Here is a 25333-nt window from a genome sequence, read left to right as displayed (position 1 = left end):
ACCCTACAGTCATTAAAAACCCACTACCCCATTCCACTACTTTGACCCTGTCTGCTCCTGCACCATGACAACTAACCCTACAGTCATTAAAAACCCACTACCCCATTCCACTACTTTGACCCTATCTGCTCCTGCACCATGACAACTAACACTACACTCATTAAAAACCCACTACCCCATTCCACTACTTTGACCCTATCTGCTCCTGCACCATGACAACTAACCCTACAGTCATTAAAAACCCACTACCCCATTCAAGTACTTTGACCCTATCTGCTCCTGCACCATGACAACTAACCCTACACTCATTAAAAACCCACTACCCCATTCCACTACTTTGACCCTATCTGCTCCTGCACCATGACAACTAACCCTACAGTCATTAAAAACCCACTACCCCATTCCACTACTTTGTCCCTATCTGCTCCTGCACCATGACAACTAACCCTACAATCATTAAAAACCCACTACCCCATTCCACTACTTTGACCCTATCTGCTCCTGCACCATGACAACTAACCCTACACTCATTAAAAACCCACTACCCCATTCCACTACTTTGACCCTATCTGCTCCTGCACAATGACAACTAGCCCTACAGTCATTAAAAACCCACTACCCCATTCCACTACTTTGACCCTATCTGCTCCTGCACCATGACAACTAACCCTACAGTCATTAAAAACCCACTACCCCATTCCACTACTTTGACCCTATCTGCTCCTGCACCATGACAACTAACCCTACACTCATTAAAAACCCACTACCCCATTCCACTACTTTGACCCTATCTGCTCCTGCACCATGACAACTAACCCTACACTCATGAAAAACCCACTACCCCATTCCACTACTTTGACCCTGTCTGCTCCTGCACCATGACAACTAACCCTACAGTCATTAAAAACCCACTACCCCATTCCACTACTTTGACCCTGTCTGCTCCTGCACCATGACAACTAACCCTACAGTCATTAAAACCCACTACCCCATTCCACTACTTTGACCCTGTCTGCTCCTGCACCATGACAACTAACCCTACAGTCATTAAAAACCCACTACCCCATTCCACTACTTTGACCCCTGCTCCTGCACCATGACAACTAACACTACACTCATTAAAAACCCACTACCCCATTCCACTACTTTGACCCTATCTGCTCCTGCACCATGACAACTAACCCTACAGTCATTAAAAACCCACTACCCCATTCCACTACTTTGACCCTATCTGCTCCTGCACCATGACAACAAACCCTACACTCATTAAAAACCCACTACCCCATTCCACTACTTTGACCCTATCTGCTCCTGCACCATGACAACTAACCCTACAGTCATTAAAACCCACTACCCCATCCCACTACTTTGACCCTGTCTGCTCCTGCACCATGACAACTAACCCTACACTCATTAAAAACCCACTACCCCATTCCACTACTTTGACCCTATCTGCTCCTGCACCATGACAACTAACCCTACACTCATTAAAAACCCACTACCCCATTCCACTACTTTGACCCTATCTGCTCCTGCACCATGACAACTAACCCTACAGTCATTAAAAACCCACTACCCCATTCCACTACTTTGACCCTATCTGCTCCTGCACCATGACAACTAACCCTACAGTCATTAAAACCCACTACCCCATCCCACTACTTTGACCCTATCTGCTCCTGCACCATGACAACTAACCCTACAGTCATTAAAAACCCACTACCCCATTCCACTACTTTGACCCTATCTGCTCCTGCACCATGACAACTAACCCTACAGTCATTAAAACCCACTACCCCATCCCACTACTTTGACCCTGTCTGCTCCTGCACCATGACAACTAACTCTACAGTCATTAAAAACCCACTACCCCATGCCACTACTTTGACCCTGTCTGCTCCTGCACCATGACAACTAACCCTACAGTCATTAAAACCCACTACCCCATTCCACTACTTTGACCCTATCTGCTCCTGCACCATGACAACTAACCCTACAGTCATTAAAACCCACTACCCCATTCCACTACTTTGACCCTGTCTGCTCCTGCACCATGACAACTAACCCTACAGTCATTAAAAACCCACTACCCCATTCCACTACTTTGACCCTATCTGCTCCTGCACCATGACAACTAACCCTACAGTCATTAAAACCCACTACCCCATTCCACTACTTTGACCCTGTCTGCTCCTGCACCATGACAACTAACCCTACAGTCATTAAAAACCCACTACCCCATTCCACTACTTTGACCCTATCTGCTCCTGCACCATGACAACTAACCCTACAGTCATTAAAACCCACTACCCCATTCCACTACTTTGACCCTATCTGCTCCTGCACCATGACAACTAGCCCTACAGTCATTAAAAACCCCTACCCCATTCCACTACTTTGACCCTATCTGCTCCTGCAACATGACAACTAACCCTACAGTCATTAAAAACCCACTACCCCATTCCACTACTTTGACCCTATCTGCTCCTGCACCATGACAACTAACCCTACAGTCATTAAAAACCCACTACCCCATTCCACTACATTGACCCTGTCTGCTCCTGCACCATGACAACTAACCCTACAGTCATTAAAAACCCACTACCCCATTCCACTACATTGACCCAATCTGCTCCTGCACCATGACAACTAACCCTACAGTCATTAAAAACCCACTACCCCATTCCACTACTTTGACCCTATCTGCTCCTGCACCATGACAACTAACCCTACAGTCATTAAAAACCCACTACCCCATTCCACTACTTTGACCCTGTCTGCTCCTGCACCATGACAACTAACCCTACAGTCATTAAAACCCACTACCCCATTCCACTACTTTGACCCTATCTGCTCCTGCACCATGACAACTATCCCTACAGTCATTAAACCCACTACCCCATTCCACTACTTTGACCCTGTCTGCTCCTGCACCATGACAACTAACCCTACAGTCATTAAAAACCCACTACCCCATTCCACTACTTTGACCCTATCTGCTCCTGCACCATGACAACTAACCCTACAGTCATTAAAAACCCACTACCCCATTCCACTACTTTGACCCTATCTGCTCCTGCACCATGACAACTAACCCTACAGTCATTAAAAACCCACTACCCCATTCCACTACTTTGACCCTATCTGCTCCTGCAACATGACAACTAACCCTACAGTCAATAAAAACCCACTACCCCATTCCACTACTTTGACCCTATCTGCTCCTGCACCATGACAACTAACCCTACAGTCATTAAAAACCCACTACCCCATTCCACTACATTGACCCAATCTGCTCCTGCACCATGACAACTAACCCTACAGTCATTAAAAACCAACTACCCCATTCCACTACTTTGACCCAATCTGCTCCTGCACCATGCCAACAACCTGGGAGGATGGGACACCACCACTCAACACACCCTGGAACTCTTCTGAAGTCAAATCTCATGTGACCAAATACTTCTCTGCAGCTGCCACCACAACATCTATTTTCTGTGATTTACGTTCCATCTCTGTGGTACAGTTGATAACCATTGCTATGAACTCTAAGAAGCCAACCTTACTTAAGCATATATCACTCGTTGGCCTATCCCTCTGTGCTGCACAGATCTACTACTCACAGGGATCCTCTCAGGATCCCTCACTCTTGACCCATCCTCCTCTACTTTCTTCACTGCCTCAGCATACGACACCTTCTGCACTACTCTGACTCTATCCACCTCAACCTGCCTCTCTCTCACCGGACACTTCTGATCCCCAGCAACATGGACACCTCTACATTTGAGTCAGTCATGGTTACTCATAGTTATGTGATGAGGTAGGCCCGAAAGCGACTTCAAAATCAGTGTCGGCCCAATGGGGAATGTCCTCTTTGTGTAACGGTCAAGATGTTGGTTTCTCCCGCATTAGACCTAGGTTCATATCCTGTCGGTTACATTAAGCAGTCTATTCTCTGAAAGGGGTCCAGACAACCTGTTCCCAGCAGTGATGTAGGTCTCCTCTCTCTCTGACTGGAAGAGAGAAGTCTCCTCTGGTCAACAATACTCACCTTGAGAGACTCCACAGCCTGTTGGAGCTCCTTCAGCTCCTTCTCTCTTTCCTGGAATCTCTGCTGGACCTTCTGCTGACTCATCCCCAGCTGCCTCTGTGGAGAATCACTCTTCAATGAGCTATCAACCTTTATTTGTCCAGTAGATCAATAGTATAGTAATGTGACATAGAGAGGAATTGTGATAGAAAAATTAAATACTTATCTGATTTATTTGATATTAATAGTAAACAATTATATAATTATCTAAGAGTAAGACTGGCCTGCTAAGGCTGAGTTTTATTGTGTCCACTATCTTCCTGCAGCTAGTCTGGGTTTTACTAGAGATAGTCTGGGTGTAGAGGACATGGGTTTTAATAGAGATAGTCTGGGTGTAGAGGACATGGGTTTTAATAGAGATAGTCTGGGTGTAGAGGACATGGGTTTTACTAGAGATAGTCTGGGTGTAGAGGACATGGGTTTTACTAGAGATAGTCTGAGTGTAGAGGACATGGGTTTTACTAGAGAGAGCTTGAAGCTGACAATTTTGATTTGATTTGGATCTCTTCTAGTCCCCATTTGGATTAATCTTCCAAGAGTCCTAAAACATTAAAATACTATTTATAATACAAACACACTTTCACATGTAACACACTATTACAAATATACATAATACTAGCATAATGACCCAATAAATACTCAATCTAAAAAAAGATTGATTCTTCATCTACTATAATCCAACAACATTTCTATATACTATATTTAAATTGTTTTAAAATAATGTTTACATTTATATATTGAAAGGTTTCTAGTTTGCTCAGTTAATTTATTCAATTTCTGTATTGCTCTAAATCTTCAAATGTTTTGCCTATTTCTCTTTTCTGTCTGGATAACGCGTAGATGGTGGACAATCTATTCCTAGTATTTACGGAATGTCTGTCTCTTACCAACTGAATACCGTTGTGAATAGAACTTGGCCGTTTTAAATGATGTATATTATGAAATAAAATAAGCATGTTTTTTTTCAATTACCTTGTCGACTGATGACCAACCAAGAACACTGCGCATATGACTGCAACAGAAGAACCATATCTCTGCCTTAAAACAATCCTTGCTGCTTTATTCTGTGCATTCTGCAGCCTCCTAACTTCACTTGATGATGCATTTCCCCAGACCACCGAACAGTAGTTCACCTGACTCTCAATTAATGCTTGTGTTATTTGCTGAAGAATTTTTCCTGGAAAATATTTAGCTATCCTTCTGATTGTGCATGCTGTTTTAATATTTTTTTTTTAACATAGATTAGTTATTTGAGACGACCATGAGTTGTCTAGCTGCACTCCCAATAGTTTGGTTTCTGACACTTCTTCAATTTGTACTCCTCCCATACTTAATTGTATCCCATGCTGTTTTGGCCTTTTCCTAGTTGAACAGACCAACATACCTTTGGTTTTCTTGGTGTTTAAAGCAAGTTTGTTTTGGCAAACCCACTTCCTGATATTCTCCAAATCTCCTTGTAAAGCCTGCTGTACCTGTTGAATCAATTGTCTTGCTACATAAATTGTAGTATCATCTGCAAATATAGTAGATTGAGTTTCAACCATGGCATAGGGAAGGTCGTTGGTATATATTAAATAAAGAAGTGGGCCAAGGCAGTTGCCCTGCGGTATTCCACAGTTTAACATATTATGGGAAGAAAATTAACCATTGATATAGGTGGATATAGGTTTCCTGTCAGTTAGATATGACTGTACCCAATTCAATGCTACCTCCTTAAAACCATAATGCATGACTTTTGTCAAAATTATTTAATGATCCTCTAAATCAAATGCTGCACTGAAATCTAAAAATAGTACCACCACAACCTGCCATTATCCATAGCATTGAGCCACTGATCAGTCATGTCAACCAATGCAGTGGTCGTGGAATGGTTTTTGCGATAAGCATGCTGATTGGCTGTAATCAGATCATTCTTTTCCATGTACTCCCACATTTGTCTACTCACAATACCCTCCAACATCTTACTGAGTGTATAGGGAGTAGACTAATTGGTCGACTATTAGCAGGAGTAATGGGTTCTTTGCTGTCTTTCGGAATAGGACAGTTTCGCATGCTTCCATACATTTGCAAACATCCCCTTTTCCAGTGACCAATTAAATATGTATCTCAGTGGAACTGCAATCTGGGAGCAGCACAGTGAAGCAAAAAATTGATAGAAGCAAAGAATTGTCCATAAGACCATAACCTGTAGATTTACCACCAGGTAATGACTTCAATAGGTTTAACACCTCCTCCACTGACACCGTTTGTAGACAATTGATTGATGTCCTGGTGATAAAAACCAAACAGCCACATTCCAGTCTATGATTAGTGATGCTTTTGAGATAAATGTCTCCGGTCTGACTGGGCCTGTATTCTATAGATAAGATTGTGTGTGTGACTCGAGATAGACAGAACCTGAAAGTACCGAATTTCCATAACACTATCAAACTGTATTTGTCCTGTAGATCAATAGTATAGTCATGTGACATAGGGCCCATAGAGAGAAAGGTCTACAATCTTGATGGTCCCTTTACAATATAATGTTGATTTGCTGCTATTTGAATGATTATAGTTTTACCAGTCGGTGTAAATGTATCAAGGAGTTGAGACTGAACTTTAGACTCATTAAAGGCCATTCAGAATGATAATAGTGTTTGACTTTAGACAATGGTGATACATTTGGAGAATCTGGGTTAACATAATCAAGGTTGTGTTCATATTTGTTTTGCGTGGCTCTATTTCAATTGAATGATCTCATATTCAAACAGCCATAGTTCCTACTGTATCGTTAATTATTTGTTTATCAGACAGTCACCAACATGTTGTTCTGGACTGGGGTAAAGTCATTTTCTCTGATTAATCCCCTTTCCGATTGTTTGGTGCATCCAGGAAAAAAGTTTGTTGGAGAAGACAAGGTGAGCGCTACCATCAGTCCTGTGTCATGCCAACAGTAAAGCATCCTGAGACCATTCATGTGTGGGGTTGCTTCTCAGCCAAGGGAGTGGACTCACTCACAACTTTGCCTAAGAACACAGCCATGAATCAAGAATGGTACCAACACATCCTCCGAGAGCAATTTCTCCCACCATCCAGGAACGGTTTGGTGATGAACAATGCCTTTTCCAGCATGATAGAGCACCTTGCCATAAGGCAAAAGTGATAACTAAGTAGCTCGGGAAACAAAACATTGATATTTTGGGTACATGCCCAGGAAACTCCCCAGACCTTAATCCCATTGAGAACTTGTGGTCAATCCTCAAGAGGCAGGTGGACAAACAAAATCCCACAAATTCTGACAAACTCCAAGTATTGATTATGCAAAAATGGGCTGCCATCAGTCAGGATGTGGCCCAGAAGTTAATTGACAGCATGCCAGGGCAGATTGCAGAGGTCTTGAAAAAGAAGGGTCAACACTGCAAATATTTTTTCTGCATCAACTTCATGTAATCGTCAATAAAAGCCTTTAACAATTATGCAATGCTTGTGATAATACTTCAAATCAAAGTTTATTTGTCACGTGCGCCAAATACAACAGGTGTAGTAGACCTTACAGTGAAATGCTGACTTCCAGGCTCTAACCAATAGTGCAAAAAAGGTATTATGTGAACAATAGGTAAGTAAAGAAATCAAACAACAGTAAAAAGACAGGTTATATACAGTAGCGAGGCTATAAAAGTAGCGAGGCTACATACAGACACCGGTTAGTCAGGCTGATTGAGGTAGTATGTACATGTAGATATGGTTAAAGTGACGATGCATATATGATGAACAGAGAGTAGCCGTAGCGTAAAAGAGGGGTTGGCGGGTGGCGGGACACAATGCAGATAGCCCGGGTAGCCAATGTGCGGGAGCACTGGTTGGTCGGTCCAATTCAGTATTCCATTGTAACATCTGACAAAAATATCTAAAGACACTGGGCAGCAAACTTTGTGGAAATTAATATTTGTGTCATTCTCAAAACTTTTGACCATTGATGTGTCCCAGAGCCTTACAGTATATAGATGTGTCCCAGAGCCATACAGTATATAGATGTGTCCCAGAGCCATATAAAGGTATGTATCTGTTATACTGGTTAGGCAGCTTTAGTTGTAGAGCACAGCAGAGTCGTATCTTTGAGTCTAAACCACCATTTCTAATTTAGCTTGGTCTTGATCAGGAGTGGGTAAAATACAGTTTAAATGTGGCCTGTAGGACAGATCAGATTAAATGTGGCCTGTAGGACAGATCAGATTAAATGTGGCCGGTAGGACAGATCAGATTAAATGTGGCCTGGTGGTACGGATCTGATTAAATGTGGCCTGTAGTACGGATCAGATTACTGTGGCCTGTAGGACAGATCAGATGAAATGTGGCCTCGCTCCTAATCTCTCTCTTTAATCTCTCTTTCTCTCTCGAATCTATATCTCTCTCTCTCTCTAATCTCTCTCTCCTAATCTCTCTCTCTAATCTCTCTTTCTCTCTCTAATCTCTCTTTCTCTCTCTAATCTATCTCTCTCTCTCTAATCTCTCTCTAATCTCTCTTTAATCTCTCTCCTAATCTCTCTCTCTAATCTCTCTCCTAATCTCTCTCTCTCTCTAATCTTTCTCTCCTAATCTCTCTCTCTAATCTCTCTCTCCTAATCTCTCTCTCTCTAATCTCTCTCTCCTAATCTCTCTCTCTCTCTAATTTCTCTCTCTAATCTCTCTCTATCTCCCCCTCTCTCTCTATCTCCCCCCCTCTCTCTCTCTATCCCCCCCCTCTCTCTTACTCCTTCTAATCCCTCCCCTCTCAATTCAATTCAATTCAATTCAAGGGGCTTTATTGGAATCGGAAACATACGTTAACATTGCCAAAGCAAGTGAGGTAGATAATATACAAAAGTGAAATAAACAATAAAAATGAGCAGTAAACATTACACTCACCGAAGTTCCAAAAGAATAAAGACATTACAAATGTAATATTATATGTATATATACAGTGTTGTAACAATGTACAAATGGTTAAAGTACAAAAGGGAAAACAAATAAGCATAAATATGGGTTGTATTTACAATGGTGTTTGTTCTTCACTGGTTGACCTTTTCTTGTGGCAACAGGTCACAAATCTTGCTGCTGTGATGGCACACTGTGGTATTTCACCCAGTAGATATGGGAGTTTATCAAAATTTGTTTTCAAATTCTTTGTGGATCTGTGTAATCTGAGGGAAATATGTGTCTCTAAAACAGTCATACATTTGACAGGAGGTTAGGAAGTGCAGCTCAGTTTCCACCTCAATTTGTGGGCAGTGTGCACATAGCCTGTCTTCTCTTGAGAGCCAGGTCTGCCTACAGCGGCCTTTCTCAATAGCAAGGTTATGCTCACTGAGTTTGTGTATAGTGAATTAAGAACAAATTCTTATTTTCAATGACAGCCTAGGAACAGTGGGTTAACTGCCTGTTCAGGAGCAGAATGGCAGATTTGTACCTTGTCAGCTCGGGGGTTTGAACTTGCAACCTTCCGGTTACTAGTCCAATGCTCTAACCCCTAGGCTACCCTGCTGACCCCACCCCTCTGGCAGAACCAGGAAGTCCCTCCCCCTCCCACAAACTCTCTTCTGAGGAAACAAAACTGACCTGAGTCTCTGTCTCATCTGTCTGTGTGAGAGTGAACAACCATCCAAATGGCTCAACAAGGAGTTCTGCTGGACCAGGACCAGTTCTGTTGTTCTGTCTGTCTGGAGCTACTGAAGGAGCCGGTCACTACTGCCTGTGGACACAGTTACTGTAGAATCTGTATTGAGGACTGCTGGGATAACAATGTTCTGAGAGGGGTCTATAGCTGTCCTCAGTGCAGAGAGACCTTCACTCCAAGGCCTACTCTAAGGAAAAATAACATGTTGGCTGAGGTGGTGGAGGAACTGAAGAAGACAGGACTCCAGGCTGCTCCCTCTCCTGATCTGTGTTATGCTGGACCTGGAGATGTGGCGTGTGATGTCTGCACTGGGACCAGAAAACAGAAAGCCCTCATGTCCTGTCTGGCGTGTCTGGCCTCTTACTGTGAGACTCACCTCCATCCTCACTATGAATCTCCTACTTTCATGAAGCACAAGCTGGTCAAAGCCACCGCACAACTACAGGAGAAGATCTGCTCTCATCATGACAAACTGCTGGAGGTTTTCTGTCGTACCGATCAGCAGTGTATCTGTTATCAGTGTGTGATGGATGAACATAAAGGCCATGATACAGTGTCAGCTGCAGCAGAGAGGACTGAGAAACAGGTAAGACCAGAACAATTTGTTTGATGACTGTCTGATAAACAAATAATTAAAGATACAGTAGGAACTAAGACTGTTTGAATATGAGATCATTCAAATGAAATTGATCCACGGAAGAACAAATATGAACACAACCTTGAGTATATTGCCATGTTAACCCAGACTCTCCAAATGTATCACCATTGTCTAAAGTCAAACACTGTTATCATTCTGAATGGCCTTTAATGAGTCTAAAGTTCAGTCTCAACTCCTTGATACATTTACACCGACTGTTAAAACTATAATCATTCAAATAGCAACAAATCAACATTATAATGTAAAGGGTCCATCAAGATTGTAGACCTTTCTCTCTATGGGCCCTATGTCACATGACTATACTATTGATCTACAGAACAAATACAACTTGATAGTGTTGTGGAAAGTCAGTACTGAGAGAGACTCGGTCATTTCTTCAAACTACCATCTTTATTTAATATCGCTGAATTATTGTCTTGACTGTCGGACCGAGTGCTTGAATCATTCAGGGAATACCGGGTCTTTATATACCAAACCTAAAACTGCATCAACCATGGCTGCCCCCCATGCAGATTGGGCACTATAACCCAACCTGTGTCCATACTGATGTTTATCTGCATGGGGGGGTTATTCTACTCCTTCAGGATAAGTTTCCCAGATGAAAGGATTCTATTGTTTCAGGTTCTCTCTATCTCGAGTCATTCACACAATCTTATCTATAGAATACAGGCTCAGTCAGACCGGAGACATTTGTCTCACATGCATTTAATCACCAAGACATTAATCAATTGTCAGCTTCAAGCGATCTCTATTAAAACCCATGTCCCCTACACCCAGACTATATCTAGTAAAACCTAGACTAGCTGCAGGAAGATAGAGTGGACACAATTAAACTCAGCCTTAGCTTAGATAATTATATAATTGTTTACTATTAATATCAAATAAATCAGATAAGTATGTAAGTTTTCTATCACAATTCCTCTCTATGGGCCCTATGTCACATTACTATACTATTGATCTACTGGACTACTACAGCTTCATAGCTCATTGAAGAGTGATTCTCCACAGAGGCAGCTGGGGATGAGTCAGCAGAAGGTCCAGCAGAGATTCCAGGAGAGAGAGAAGGAGCTGAAGGAGCTCCAACAGGCTGTGGAGTCTCTCAAGGTGAGTATTGTTGACCAGAGGAGACACACCAGTTCACTTCTCTCTTCCAGTCAGAGTGAGAGGAGAGGGGCCCCTCTCCAATGCCACTGACACCACTGTTGGGAGCAGGCTGTCTGGACCCCTTTCAGACAATAGACTGCTTAATGTAACCAATGGGATGTGAACCTAGGTCTACTGCGGGAGAGACCAACATCTTGACCTTTACACCTAGAAGACAGTCCCCATTGGGCCGACACTGATTTTGAAGTCGCAAGCGGGCCTACCTCATCACATAACCATGACTGACTTGTGTCCCCTATACATTAACATGGAGCTCTCTTCTCTCTCTCTCTCTCTCTCTCTCTCTCTCTCTCTCTCTCTCTCTCTCTCTCTCTCTCTCTCTCTCTCTCTCTCTCTCTCTCTCTCTCTCTCTCTCTCTCTCTCTCTCTCTCTCTCTCTGTCACTCTCTCTCTCTCTGTCAAATGGGTTATATTGGCATGGGAAACAGATGTTTACATTGGTCAGGATATGTTTCTTGCTTTGGTCTTGGGAACAGGACACCATTGAAAGGAGTGATTTCTGGGGTAGCGTTAAGTGTGGAGGTGGAGCAATTGAAGTTGAAGACTCCTGGTGTTTGTGATGACCACCGTTTGGTACGACGCAGACCCGGTGGTGAGCGTGGTGAAACAGAGGAGTCACTGTCAGTCCTTTTAAGTTTTGAGTCTTTACCTGACATGTTAGGATATATCAGTTATCCTGTTAGAGTCTTTGTGTTGAATCACTGAGCTGTTTCAGGTGCAACGTTTATGGTCATGTTGCAGCAGTTTGTAGGAGGGAGATTCCAAGATGTGGGAAGTGTGCAGGAGGTCATGGGAAAGAGGATTGTGTAGTGTCAGTGGATAAAGTTGTGTGTCAACTGTAGGGGTGTCCATGTTGCTGGGGATCAGAAGTGCCCAGTGAGAGAGAGGCAGGTTGAGGTGGATAGAGTCAGAGTTGTGCAGAAGGTGTCGTATGCTGAGGCAGTGAAGAAAGTAGAGGAGGATGGGTCAAGGGTGAGGGATCCTGAGAGGATCCCTGTGAGTAGTAGATCTGTGCAGCACAGAGGGATAGGACAACGAGTGATATATGCTTAAGTAAGGTTGGCTTCTTAGAGTTCATAGCAATGGTTATCAACTGTACCACAAAATGGAACGTAAATCACAGAAAATAGATGTTGTGGTGGCAGCTGCAGAGAAGTATTTGGTCATACTAGATTTGATTTCAGAAGAGTTACAGGGTGTGTTGAGTGGTGGTGTCCCATCCTCCCAGGTCATTGGCATGGTGCAGGAGCAGATTGGGTCAAAGTAGTTGAATGGGGTAGTGGGTTTTTAATACATTTTTACTGAGTGTAGGGTTAGTTGGAAGAGTGGTTTTTTATTGTTATTTTTTATTCAATTGAATGTTCCTTTTCCCATGTTGTATCACGAAGTTAAGTAGATTGATATGATAGTTTATATTATAGTTTGATATTACAGAGGTAATGCAACATGTGGGTTTCCAACCGCCGGTAAACTCCAAAGAAGGAGAAACGTTATATTATGTCTATGTACAGTGTTGTAATGATGTCTCTCTCTCTCTCTCTCATTCCATCACTTCCGTGGTAGTGGGTTGTGTGGGTCTCTGATCATGAATGGTGTGCTGACAGGCAATTGTTGATCTCCAAACAGTACCTGACAATAAACACACACAAAAGTCTAGACAGGTATAACCTCCTGGTTTTTGGCATTGCATCATCAACAGCCATTTGGCAAAGTGGCTCCTCTCCCAAATGTCATACAGAGGAGGGTGCTGATCATCAACAACTTGGCAGAATCCTCCCTCCCGAGCAAGTTAGTGAATTATTTTCTGGTCGGGGGTGGGGAGAGTTGGCACAGCATTCGGGACTGACGTCTCTTAGGCTGCTGGAGAAAGTCATGGAGGAGGTCCAGGAGGCTCTGCTTGACCCTGTGAGGAGGGGGCTGGAGCAGCCTGAGGAGGGGCCACCACCGTTTACACCACTGCAAGTGAGAGCAGAGACTGGGGACTGGCAGGAGAGTCCAAAGGACACTCTGAGCCTGGGGAGTTTTCAGAGGTAAAGTAAGGTGTTGTACACCCTCATTGTCAAGGTTAGACACATCAGGAGCTTAGCGAGAGTGAAGGGGCATCAGTGGCAGGGGATTGTGGGGGCTGAAAGCATGGCAGGGTATAGGTGGAGGGTGCTCTATCAGCTCCCAGTGCTGGAAAGGTCAGGGGTCATCCAGTGGAAGGTATTACATGGAGCCCTTGACTCCAATAGCTGGTTGGCTCGGGTTGACATGGGAGTTGGGGAGGGGTGTCTTCTGCAATGACAGACTGTTCATCATGTTTTTTCTGTGTTGCCAGGGTAATCTCATTACTGTTGACGCCTTAGGGTTGAAATGGAGTTTTACAAAACGATCAACGGTGTGGAGATGTTTCAGGAGGTATGGGAGCTCAGGGGGGCTGTCTGTACGGCTGGAGAGGAGGGGTTGGATGTACGGTTGGAATGTGGTGCTGGATGGTGTATTGTACTGTGGTATCGGGTACTGTATAATGCGATTGTGTGGAGGTTGTGGTTGCACGCAATGTGTTTTTAGGGGGTGTGTGTCAGTGTAATGAGGATGGCTCATTAAATTAAGACAAGTCCATCTCTCTCTCAACAGCGCTCTGCAGTGAAGGGCAGTGATAAGATATTTGCTGAGATGAGCCGCTCCATTGAGAGAAGGAGCTCTGAGGTGAAGGAGCTGATCAGAGCCCAAGTGAAGTCTCAAGTGAGACAAGCTGAAGGACTCCTGGAGCAACTGAAGCAGGAGATAGCTGAGCTGAGGAAGAGAAGCACTGAGCTGGAGCAGCTCTCACACACAGAGGATCACATCACTTTCCTCCAGGTAACTCAACAGTCTTGTTACATGTGATATGAAATTAACTTAATGTGAAACTATTCGTCTCAATCATTTGGTTCTGTTCTCTCTCTGTCTCTCTGTCGCTCCCTCTCTCTGTCTGTCTCCCTCTCTCTGTCTCTCTGTCTGTCTCCCTCTCTCTGTCGCTCTCTCTGTCCCTCGCTCTCTGTCACCCTCTCGCTCTCTGTCCCCCTCTGTCCCCCGTCCCTCTTTGTCTCTGTCCCCCACTCTCTCTGTCCCTCTCTCGCTCTCTCTGTGTCCCTCTGTCTCTGTCCCCCTCTCTCTCTCTCTCTCCAGAGTTATCAGTCTCTCTCCAGTATCAGTGTATCTTCAGACTTACCCAGCATCGTTGTCCGTCCTCTTCAGTACTTTGGAGACGTGAGTAAGACTGTGTCTGAACTGAGAGAGAAACTAGAAGACTTCCTTAAAGGAGAATGGAACAAGATCTCCACTACAGGTGTGTTGAAAATAATAAGAACATCAACTTTAGACCATTGAAAGTTCCCTACTAGTCATATACATGTGGAATATGGTATGATGATAACATTCCCTCTCTCTGTCAATGTGTTTGTGTGTCTGTAGTGAATATAGTGGAGGTTGTACTGCCTCCAGAGCCCAAGACCAGAGAACAGTTGTTACAATGTGAGTCTCTTTATTGTGAAGTAACTAACAGTCTCTTTTTACTGACACTCCTAACAATCTCTCTAGAAATATATAGCAATAGTAGATCTAATCAAAGACTAGGTATCTATTTGACTCCTCATATTTCTCTGATTTGATCTCTGCTGTGCTCTAATCAAAGACAGGGTAGATACAGTATCTGACTTAACTTATTGTTCTAACTCCCCTCATTGGTCTCTGCTCTTCTCCCAGATTCCTGTCAGCTCACACTGGACCCAAACACAGCAGGCACACGTCTCTCTCTGTCTGAAGGGAACAGAAATGTGTCCCAAACACGCCAAGACCAACCATATCCTGGCCATCCAGACAGATTCACAAACAACTACCAGGTTCTGTGTAGAGAGGGTCTGTCTGGACGCTGTTACTGGGAGGTGGAGTGGAGTGGGGTGTATGTTATTACAACAGTCTCATATAAAGACATCAGCAGAACAGAGAGAGTTAATGCATTCGGAATCAATGACAAGTCCTGGAGTTTACAGTGCTCTAGTGATGGTTATTATTTCAGACACAATAATGTTGAGACTAAAGCATCAGGCCCTCAGTCCTCCAGAGTAGGAGTGTACCTGGATCACAAGGCAGGTACTCTGTCCTTCTACAGTGTCTCTGACACAATGACCCTCCTCTACAGAGTCCAGACCACATTCACTCAGCCCCTCTATCCTGGGTTTTGGCTCTCTGGTACTGCTGAGCTGGTTGAACTGTAGTAGGGTCCACATAGGTACTAGTCATGCTGGTGTAGTCTATAGCTGAGCTGGTTGAACTGTAGTAGGGTCCACATAGATACTAGTCATGCTGGTGTAGTCTATAGCTGAGCTGGTTGAACTAGTAGGGTCCACATAGATACCAGTCATGCTAGGGTCCACATAGATACCAGTCATGCTGGTGTAGTCTATAGCTGAGCTGGTTAAACTGTAGTAGGGTCCATATAGATACTAGTCATGCTGGTGTAGTCTATAGCTGAGCTGGTTAAACTGTAGTAGGGTCCACATAGATACTAGTCATGCTGGTGGTGATGGTCCACAGATGTGATGATTCATTCTGCTCTGTTTTTCTTTACTAAATATGCTGGTTTTTTTGACTGTTTTGATCTTCAGATTTCATGCATTAAAATAATTTGTTTTTTCATATTTAATAAAATGCAATGTTTTAATGTTGTACATTTCCATGAATCATGATGTGTGGTGTTGATATATTATATTGGTATATTGGTTGGCATTCAGAACCATTGATATGTTTTCTCAATTGGTTCTCTGTCTCGATGTAATTCTCCTCAGTGGCATTGAACAGGTAGAATCACTAACTATATGGACTGGTTTCCTGGACATGAACAGATAGTAACTCAACTATATGGACTGGTTTCCCAGACACAGATTAATCCTAGTCCTGGACTAAAAAGTATGTTCAATGTAGATGTCCAGGAAACCGGCCTTAAATTTGTCATCTTTCATCCTCCCATACTGCTCAGTCAAGCAACATTAATCCTGTCCAGCAGGTGGAGGTATTGACCAAACAATAAAACCAGCAGATATCTTGACTTGCCACTCAGTATATCAGTAATGTTCAGAATAGTACTTTAATGTCATTGGAGATTGATGGTCTTTTTGATCCACTATCCAGAGTCAGAAACAGATTAAGTTAGGTCTGCTACTGTTCAGTGATTAAATATGATTTATGAAATAAAATATACAACACAAACTTCATATTGTAATAGTTTTCCTTTGTTATTTATTCCAAGGTGTGTCTTTAACTTGTAAATGGATTGTGTGGAGGTGAGCTAGTGGTGTGGCTGATAGAATAGAATGAAATGGGAGGGGAAATGGGCAGACATATCAGACAGACGAGGGAGAGAAAGATTTTCATACATGAGTTAGTGTCTCTGTTCCAAATAGCTCCCTATTCCCTGCGTAGTGCACTAGGCTTCTTTAGACCAGATCTAAAGTAGTATTCTAGATGTTAGATGGTTTCTCCCTGTCATTACAACATGACAATATGGTAATGACTTTAGTGGTTTCCTCCTCTTTGTTTTTATTGTTAGTTTGTTATGTGTGTTGTCAGGTTGTTCCTCTGTGTTCCTCATTGAAAATCCATTAACAATGAATCACTAACTAATGATATTCCAGTTGTGTTTAGACAACTTCATGTCTGACGTCCCCCAGTTCTGTTCAGATCCATTGAACTGGATCACATTCTAAATGGTGACTTGTATTGATCGTCTATACTGGACCTAACTGTGGTTAACCAGACTGGAGGGGTTCTGATCACATATACCCTCATCTCCACAACTTTACCTGATGTTCTCTCTCTGTGTGTGTCTCTCTCTCTCTTTCTCTCTCTCTCTCTCTCTCTCTCTCTCTCTCTCTCTATAGAAAGCAGACACCCTCAATATGGTTTAATTCCTGTAGAACTTGTCCACTTCCCTTCATGGATTTAAAGGAAATGACTGGTTTATGTAAACTCCCTCTACCCCATGTCAACACCAATCCAATGCTTTTACATTTGTGAGGAGTAGAGAAGGAATGTTCCACTTCAGGAGGAAGGAGAGATTATTGGGACGCCCCCATGGAGTGATGATAGAGGGATGTGAAAGAGGAGAGAGGTAATGGTTGTACTCCCCCATGGAGTGATGATAGAGGGATGTGAAAGAGGAGAGAGGTAATGGTTGTACTCCCCCATGGAGTGATGATAGAGGGATGTGAAAGAGGAGAGTAAATGGTTGTAATCCCCCATGGAGTGATGATAGGGGGGATGTGAAAGAGGAGAGAGGTAATGGTTGTACTCCCCCAGGGAGTGATGATAGAGGATGTGAATGAGAGGTAATGGTTGTACTGGACTTATTGATTCCCTCATTAATGACATTCTTTTTCAACATAATTTCACAAGACAAAATAATTAATGTTAGATAATGCTCACTTCCATAACAGTCATTGAAGTGTTGGATGAGACAGGACCCTGCCTTCACCGGGGATATTTGTTGGACAGATCACAACAGGTGACGAGGGCCTCATCCTCCAGCTGCACAACGAAAGCCAGGGAATACAAACTTAATCAAGCACCGCTTATTAAGTATTCAACATTATGATAAACAGTATTTAAACTCAGGTCTGTTTTCACATACAGTTTAGTTTATTTGTTATTCCCCAGAATCAACCTTACACAGTTCAAATGTTTCAGTGTAAATCTTGTTTGCATGAATCTAATACAGTATTATCATTCAGACAGCACATGAAACCTCAATTGATCTTTTAATTGTGGCCCAAATGTTCCCGTTCATTCAGGCAATTTACTGCCTTTAAGTCTCACTTCTACAGAGACCACAAGACATATCAAAGATCTGTGAAAAGTGCTCCATTTCAATCAGCAGACAAAATGTTTATTTGCCCAATAGATTTTTGACTGAAGGATGGTTTGCTAGAGGGCAGAGAAATGAGTTATCCTTTTATGGGATGTGAAAAAACATATGCTGTTAAATGTACATTTGCGTCTCATTTATCCAGAACACAAAAACAGCTCCATCAAACATGCTTATGAGACAGTGTTGGAAACACAAAGTGAAAATGTTCCTGAGGCCCCTGGTGTTTCTACAGACAACTACTTTTCCCAGGACTTGGAGGCAGGCGGCCCCTTATATAATTGACAGCTTAGGATAGAAAACACTCTAAAGTTTCCAAAACTGTAAAGATATTGTCTGTGAGTATAACAGAACTGATATTGCAGGCGAAAGCCTGAGAAAAATCCAATCCGGAAGTGCCTCATGTTTTGAAAGCTTTGCGTTCCAATGCGTCCCTATTGAGCAGTGAAGGGGCTATCAACCAGATTACTCTTTCTCCGTATTCCCCAATGTGTCTACAGCATTGTGACGTAGTTTTACGCATTTATGTTGAAGAATACCCATAAGCGGCTACATTGTGCAACTGGTCACCTGATGGCTCCCAGAGTGATTCTCGCGTAAAATACAGAGGTAGCCATTACTCCAATCGGTCCTACTGAAAAACCAATTGTCCCGGTGGATATATTATCGAATAGATATTTGAAAAACACCTTGAGGATTGATTATAAACAACGTTTGCCATGTTTCTATCGATATTATGGAGCTAATTTGGAATATTTCTCGGCATTTTCGTGACTGCAATTTCCGGGCGATTTCTCAGCCAAACGTGAAGAACAAACGGAGCAATTTCGCCTACAAAAATAATATTTTTGGAAAAAAGGAACATTGGCTATCTAACTGGGAGTCTCGTGAGTGAAAACATCCGAAGCTCATCAAAGGTAAACAATTTAATTTAATTGCTTTTCTGATTTCCGTGACCAAGTTACCTGCTGCTAGCTGGACAAAATGCTATGCTAGGCTATCGATAAACTTACACAAATGCTTGTCTAGCTTTGGCTGTAAAGCATATTTTGAAAATCTGAGATGACAGGGTGCTTAACAAAAGGCTAAGCTGTGTCTCAATATATTTCACTTGTGATTTTCATGAATAGGAATATTTTTAGGAATATTTATGTCCGTTGCGTTATGCAAATTAGTGTCAGTCGATGATTACGCTCCCTCATGCGGGATGGGGAGTCACTAGAGGTTTTAAGAGATGTGAAGGAGTAGAGGATGGTGTTTAGCAGATGGATGAGTTGGTAAGAGATGTGAAGGAGTAGAGGATGGTGTTTAGCAGATGGATGAGTTGGTAAGAGATGTGAAGGAGTAGAGGACGGTGTTTTAGCAGATGGATGAGTTGGTAAGAGATGTGAAGGAGTAGAGGATGGTGTTTTAGCAGATGGATGAATTGGTAAGAGATGTGAAGGAGTAGAGGATGGTGTTTAGCAGATGGATGAATTGGTAAGAGATGTGAAGGAGTAGAGGATGGTGTTTTAGCAGATGGATGAGTTGGTAAGAGATGTGAAGGAGTAGAGGACGGTGTTTTAGCAGATGGATGAGTTGGTAAGAGATGTGAAGGAGTAGAGGATGGTGTTTAGCAGATGGATGAGTTGGTAAGAGATGTGAAGGAGTAGAGGATGGTGTTTAGCAGATGGATGAATTGGTAAGAGATGTGAAGGAGTAGAGGATGGTGTTTTAGCAGATGGATGAGTTGGTAAGAGATGTGAAGGAGTAGAGGATGGTGTTATAGCAGATGAGTTGTGAGAGGTGCTTGATGTGCCATAGCTGGAGATCATCTGGGATCTCACAGTATCAGGGGCTTTGTGGAACATTTCAGCCGGAGTACATATTTTTGTCGATATTGTTCACGTTGACAGAGTAACATTTGAGTCTAGGACAAGCAAGGAGTGACACAGCTGGTGCCATCAAGGATACATTAACATTTGAGCCATCATGCCCTTCCCCTTCACAGTCATCCTCCACATCCAGCCCTTCCCCTTCACAGCCATCCTCTACATCCAGCCCTTCCCCTTCACAGCCATCCTCTACATCCAGCCCTTCCCCTTCACAGTCATCCTCCACATCCAGCCCTTCCCCTTCACAGCCATCCTCTACATCCAGCCCTTCCCCTTCACAGTCATCCTCCACATCCAGCCCTTCCCCTTCACAGCCATCCTCTACATCCAGCCCTTCCCCTTCACAGCCATCCTCCACATCCAGCCCTTCCCCTTCACAGCCATCCTCCACATCCAGCCCTTCCCCTTCACTGTCATCCAACACAACCCTGTCATCAACCAGTACTGTAGACCTGGACATCTGACCGGAGAACTTCACTGTTCCTTGGGGCAAAATATCCATGAACCTGAGATCAGCCATCACCAGAGGCACACGGCCAACCCCAGGACAACCAATATAGATGGTGAGAATTACAGTAGATGCAATGAGAATTATTGAGCCTAATCCGACAAGAGCAGATTGCCGTACAACATCCAAGAGGATGGTACAACAGTACCCGAAAAGCTTCACTGATACAATGAAAGATGGCACTACAATTGGGAGTGGCAATGGATCCCTCTTAAATCAGATGAAAACAGGCGTTGAGCATAAGAATGGTGATAATCCTCTGGTACGGCTAAGAAAGAGAAAAAAAACACTCTCAGGCTCATCGACTGTAGTCAGTGCAAGAGGGCCAACTGACAAACATGGCTGTGTAAGATGGCAGCCTGACTTTCCCACAGAAGAAACTTTGGAGGCAAAGCGTAAGAAATTGGAGCAGCTTTATTCCAGAGAAGGGCCGGCTGGAGGTGACAGAGGACAACTCTTGCAGCTCATGCAAGCAACGTTTTACTTACAGGGCAGTGCCATCAACACTAGCCCAGGCACCTAAGATAACTGAGCTGAGGAGTAAGTGTCAATACCTTTTCACACAGAAGGAACTCTACAACCACTTCAAGTTACTGACAGATGTCTCAATTATCATACAGTACTTCATCCAGAAACCAACAAATTAAGAGGTTGGGCACATCCAAGGTTTGTCAAGGTGTTGTCCTCCTGCTGACAGCCCATTTCAAAGACAGGACGGATGTACTCCTTCTACAGGCCGATGGGAGTTTTACATTCATCTGTATCTCTGCATTTCTATGTATTTCTTTGTATTGTATCTATGTATGTATTGTATCTATGTATGTATTCAAGGTATTCTATCTATGTATGTATTTCTATGTATGTATTCTATCTATGTATGTATTGTATCTATGTATGTATTCAAGGTATTCTATCTATGTATGTATTTCTATGTATGTATTCTATCTATGTATGTATTCTATCTATGTATGTATTTCTATGTATGTATTCTATCTATGTATGTATTGTATCTATGTATGTATTGTATCTATGTATGTATTCTAGGTATTCTATCTATGTATGTATTTCTATGTATGTATTCTATCTATGTATGTGTATCTATGTATTGTATCTATGTATGTATTTCTATGTATTGTATCTATGTATGAACATATTATTTGTATTGCATTTACTTGTTTTGGTAATGCAAATGTTTTAGAAGTTTACAGTAGTATTGGCATATTTTACCTGTAAATGTAATATGTTACTGTAAAGTCACATACAACCGAACTGTAGTTTTACAGCAAAAATACTGTAAAATAAAGTACAATAAGTTAACGGCAATTTGAGTTGCCAAGTAAATCCTGTTAATTTCGTAGATAAGTAATTACTGTAAAATATAAGCACAATAATATATTGTAATCAGAAAGGTGTACAGGTACTCTAAAAATACAGGAAACTGCTGTTATTTTTAAACAGTAAGTTATTCTAGTAAATCTACAGCAACATGTTGTATTTCTAATTTCCAGTAAATCACTGTTTTACAGTACTTTTTCTTGCAACTTTTTTGTTGTTAATTTACTGTAATTTCTACAGTACATTTTTGACAGTGTAGGGTCATGGTTAGAGTTACTACATTCAGCAGAAAACCCTAGACATATCTAGGACTTAAAAGCCAAAATCCGAAGCCAAAGCAGTCCCGTACCATGAACACTGGAAACAGGAACAATAACCCACACCCCACAATACAAAACAGGCTACCTAAATATGGTTCCCAATCAGAGACAACGACAAACACCTGCCTCTGATTGAGAACCATATCAGGCCAAAACACATAGAAACAGACAAACTAGACATACCACATAGAATGCCCACTCATATCACACCCTGACCAAACAAAACATAGAAACAAACAACGCCAACCATGATCAGAGTGTGACAATAGAAAGGTTCATACCTCTAAATTCCATCTTATTAGATAGAGCCATTTCCCCCCATTAGTTTTGGATTGAGACCTGTAGTCATCTTGATTTCAGACCACTTTGGAGAAGTGTTCCACAGGCAGTAAATATATTGTAGAATAAATGGAACCTGGATCCATTTCATTCTATTAACATGGTTTTTGTGTATTACAGCAGTAATGGGGTGAAACTGGAGCACACTGCAGTCCCTGGTTTTCTTTGTGTAGCTGGAAGATGAGATCCTCATCACCTGTTGTGACGGGTCCAACAAATATCCCCTGTGAAGTCAGGGTCCTGTCTCATCCAACACTTCAATGACTCTTATGGAAAAAGCCCAGTATGGACTATCAATACAGGTACTGTATGTAGAACCATAGTAAAGCCCAGTATGGACAATCAATACAGATACTGTGTGTAGAACCATAGTAAAGCCCAGTGTGGACTATCAATACAGATACTGTGTGTAGAACCATAGTAAAGTCCAGTATGGACTATCAATACAGATACTGTATGTAGAACCATAGTAAAGTCCAGTATGGACTATCAATACAGATACTGTATGTAGAACCATAGTAAAGTCCAGTATGGACTATCAATACAGATACTGTATGTAGAACCATAGTAAAGTCCAGTATGGACTATCAATACAGATACTGTATGTAGAACCATAGTAAAGTCCAGTATGGACTATCAATACAGATACTGTATGTAGAACCATAGTAAAGTCCAGTATGGACTACAGATACTGTATGTAGAACCATAGTAAAGCCCCGTATGGACTATCAATACAGGCACTGTATGTAGAGCCATAGTAAAGTCCAGTAAGGACTATCAATACAAAGTGACCATTTAGAATGAGACCCAGTTCAATGAGAGGAGGTCTTAACAGAACAGGGGATGACAGACATGAAGTGGGGGGGGTGGAGATCTAATATTTTTTTTGTGCAAAACACTAAAGCTTGATATTGTAATAAATCTATACCCTATTCCCTCTGCAGAGCACTACGTTAGACCTGGTCAGAAGCACCATAGTACACTACGTAGGGAATAGGGAACCATTTGGAACAGAGACAGTAATTTCCCTGAACATCTTTCTCTTCCTCATCTGGTTTCTTTAACAGCCCTTCACTCCTCCCCAATTCCCCCCCACCCCTCCCCTTTTCATTATATTCTATCAGCCACACCACTAGCTCACCTCCACACAATACATTTAGAAGTTAAAGACACACCTTGGAATAAATAAAAAAGGAAAAATATTACTAGATGAAGTTTAATATTGTATTTTTTATTTCCCATCACCATAAATCATATTTAATCACTGAACAGTAGCAGACCTAACTTCATCTGTTCCTGGCTCTGGATAGTGGATTAAAAAGACCATCAATCTCCAATGATATTAAAGTACTATTCTGAACATTACTGATATACTGAGTGGCAAGTCAAGATATCTGCTGGTTTTATTGTTTGGTCAATACCACCACCTGCTGGACAGGTTTAATGTTGCTTGACTGAGCAGTATTGGAGGATAAAAGATTCCACATTTAGGGCTGGTTTCCAGGACATCTACATTGAGAATCTCCACTGAACATACTTCTAGGATTAATCTGTGTCCGTCCCATATAGTTTAGTTAGTTAGTAAGTGATACTACCTGTTCCATATAGTTTAGTTAGTTAGTAAGTGATACTACCTGTTCCATATAGTTTAGTTTTGTTAGTTAGTTAGTAAGTGATACTACCTGTTCCATATAGTTTAGTTTTGTTAGTTAGTTAGTAAGTGATACTACCTGTTCCATATAGTTTAGTTTTGTTAGTTAGTTAGTAAGTGATACTACCTGTTCCATATAGTTTAGTTTTGTTAGTTAGTTAGTTAGTGATACTACCTGTTCCATATAGTTTAGTTAGTTAGTGATACTACCTGTTCAAAGCCACTGAGGAAAACTACATAGAGACAGAGAACCAATTGAGAAAACATTTCAATGGTTCTGAATGACAACTGATATACATCAACACCACACATCATGATTAACAGAGATGTACAAGGTTAAAACATTGCCACCATGCTTCCACATCTGCATTGCTTGCTGTTTGGGGTTTTAGGCTGAGTTTCTGTACAGCACTTTGAGATATCAGCTGATGTAAGAGGGGCATTATGAAAACAATTGATTTGGTTGCATTGCATTTTAATGGATGTAATCTCTGAAGATGAAATCAGACAGGAAAAATCAATTGTAAAGAAAAACTGACCATAATGAATCATCACATCTGGGGACCATCACCACCAGCATGACTAGTATCTATGTAGACCCTACTACAGTTTAACCAGCTCAGCTATAGACTACACCAGCATGACTAGTATCTATGTGGACCCTACTACAGTTAAACCAGCTCAGCTATAGACTACACCAGCATGACTAGTATCTATGTGGACCCTACTACAGTTAAACCAGCTCAGCTATAGACTACACCAGCATGACTAGTATCTATGTGGACCCTACTACAGTTAAACCAGCTCAGCTATAGACTACACCAGCATGACTATTATCTATGTGGACCCTACTATAGAATAACCAGCTCAGCTATAG

At 42.1% G+C, this 25333-nt stretch overlaps 1 protein-coding gene across 1 annotated transcript; it reads left to right on the top strand.

The window, feature by feature from the left end:
- Positions 1-9685: 9685 nt before the first annotated feature.
- On the top strand, positions 9686-15898 carry LOC112235799 (tripartite motif-containing protein 16-like). The gene is made up of 6 exons (XM_042327603.1): positions 9686-10308; positions 11389-11484; positions 14163-14387; positions 14697-14856; positions 14982-15041; positions 15273-15898. The coding sequence occupies exons 1-6, from the start codon at positions 9712-9714 to the stop codon at positions 15782-15784; spliced, it is 1650 nt and encodes a 549-aa protein (XP_042183537.1). The 5' UTR covers positions 9686-9711; the 3' UTR covers positions 15785-15898.
- Positions 15899-25333: the final 9435 nt, after the last annotated feature.

This window comes from Oncorhynchus tshawytscha, linkage group LG01, assembly GCF_018296145.1.
Source record: "Oncorhynchus tshawytscha isolate Ot180627B linkage group LG01, Otsh_v2.0, whole genome shotgun sequence".
In the NCBI taxonomy this organism is placed as follows: domain Eukaryota; kingdom Metazoa; phylum Chordata; class Actinopteri; order Salmoniformes; family Salmonidae; genus Oncorhynchus; species Oncorhynchus tshawytscha.
The sequence above is the reverse complement of the archived record's forward strand: the minus strand, read 5'-3'. Positions and strand labels throughout refer to the sequence as shown.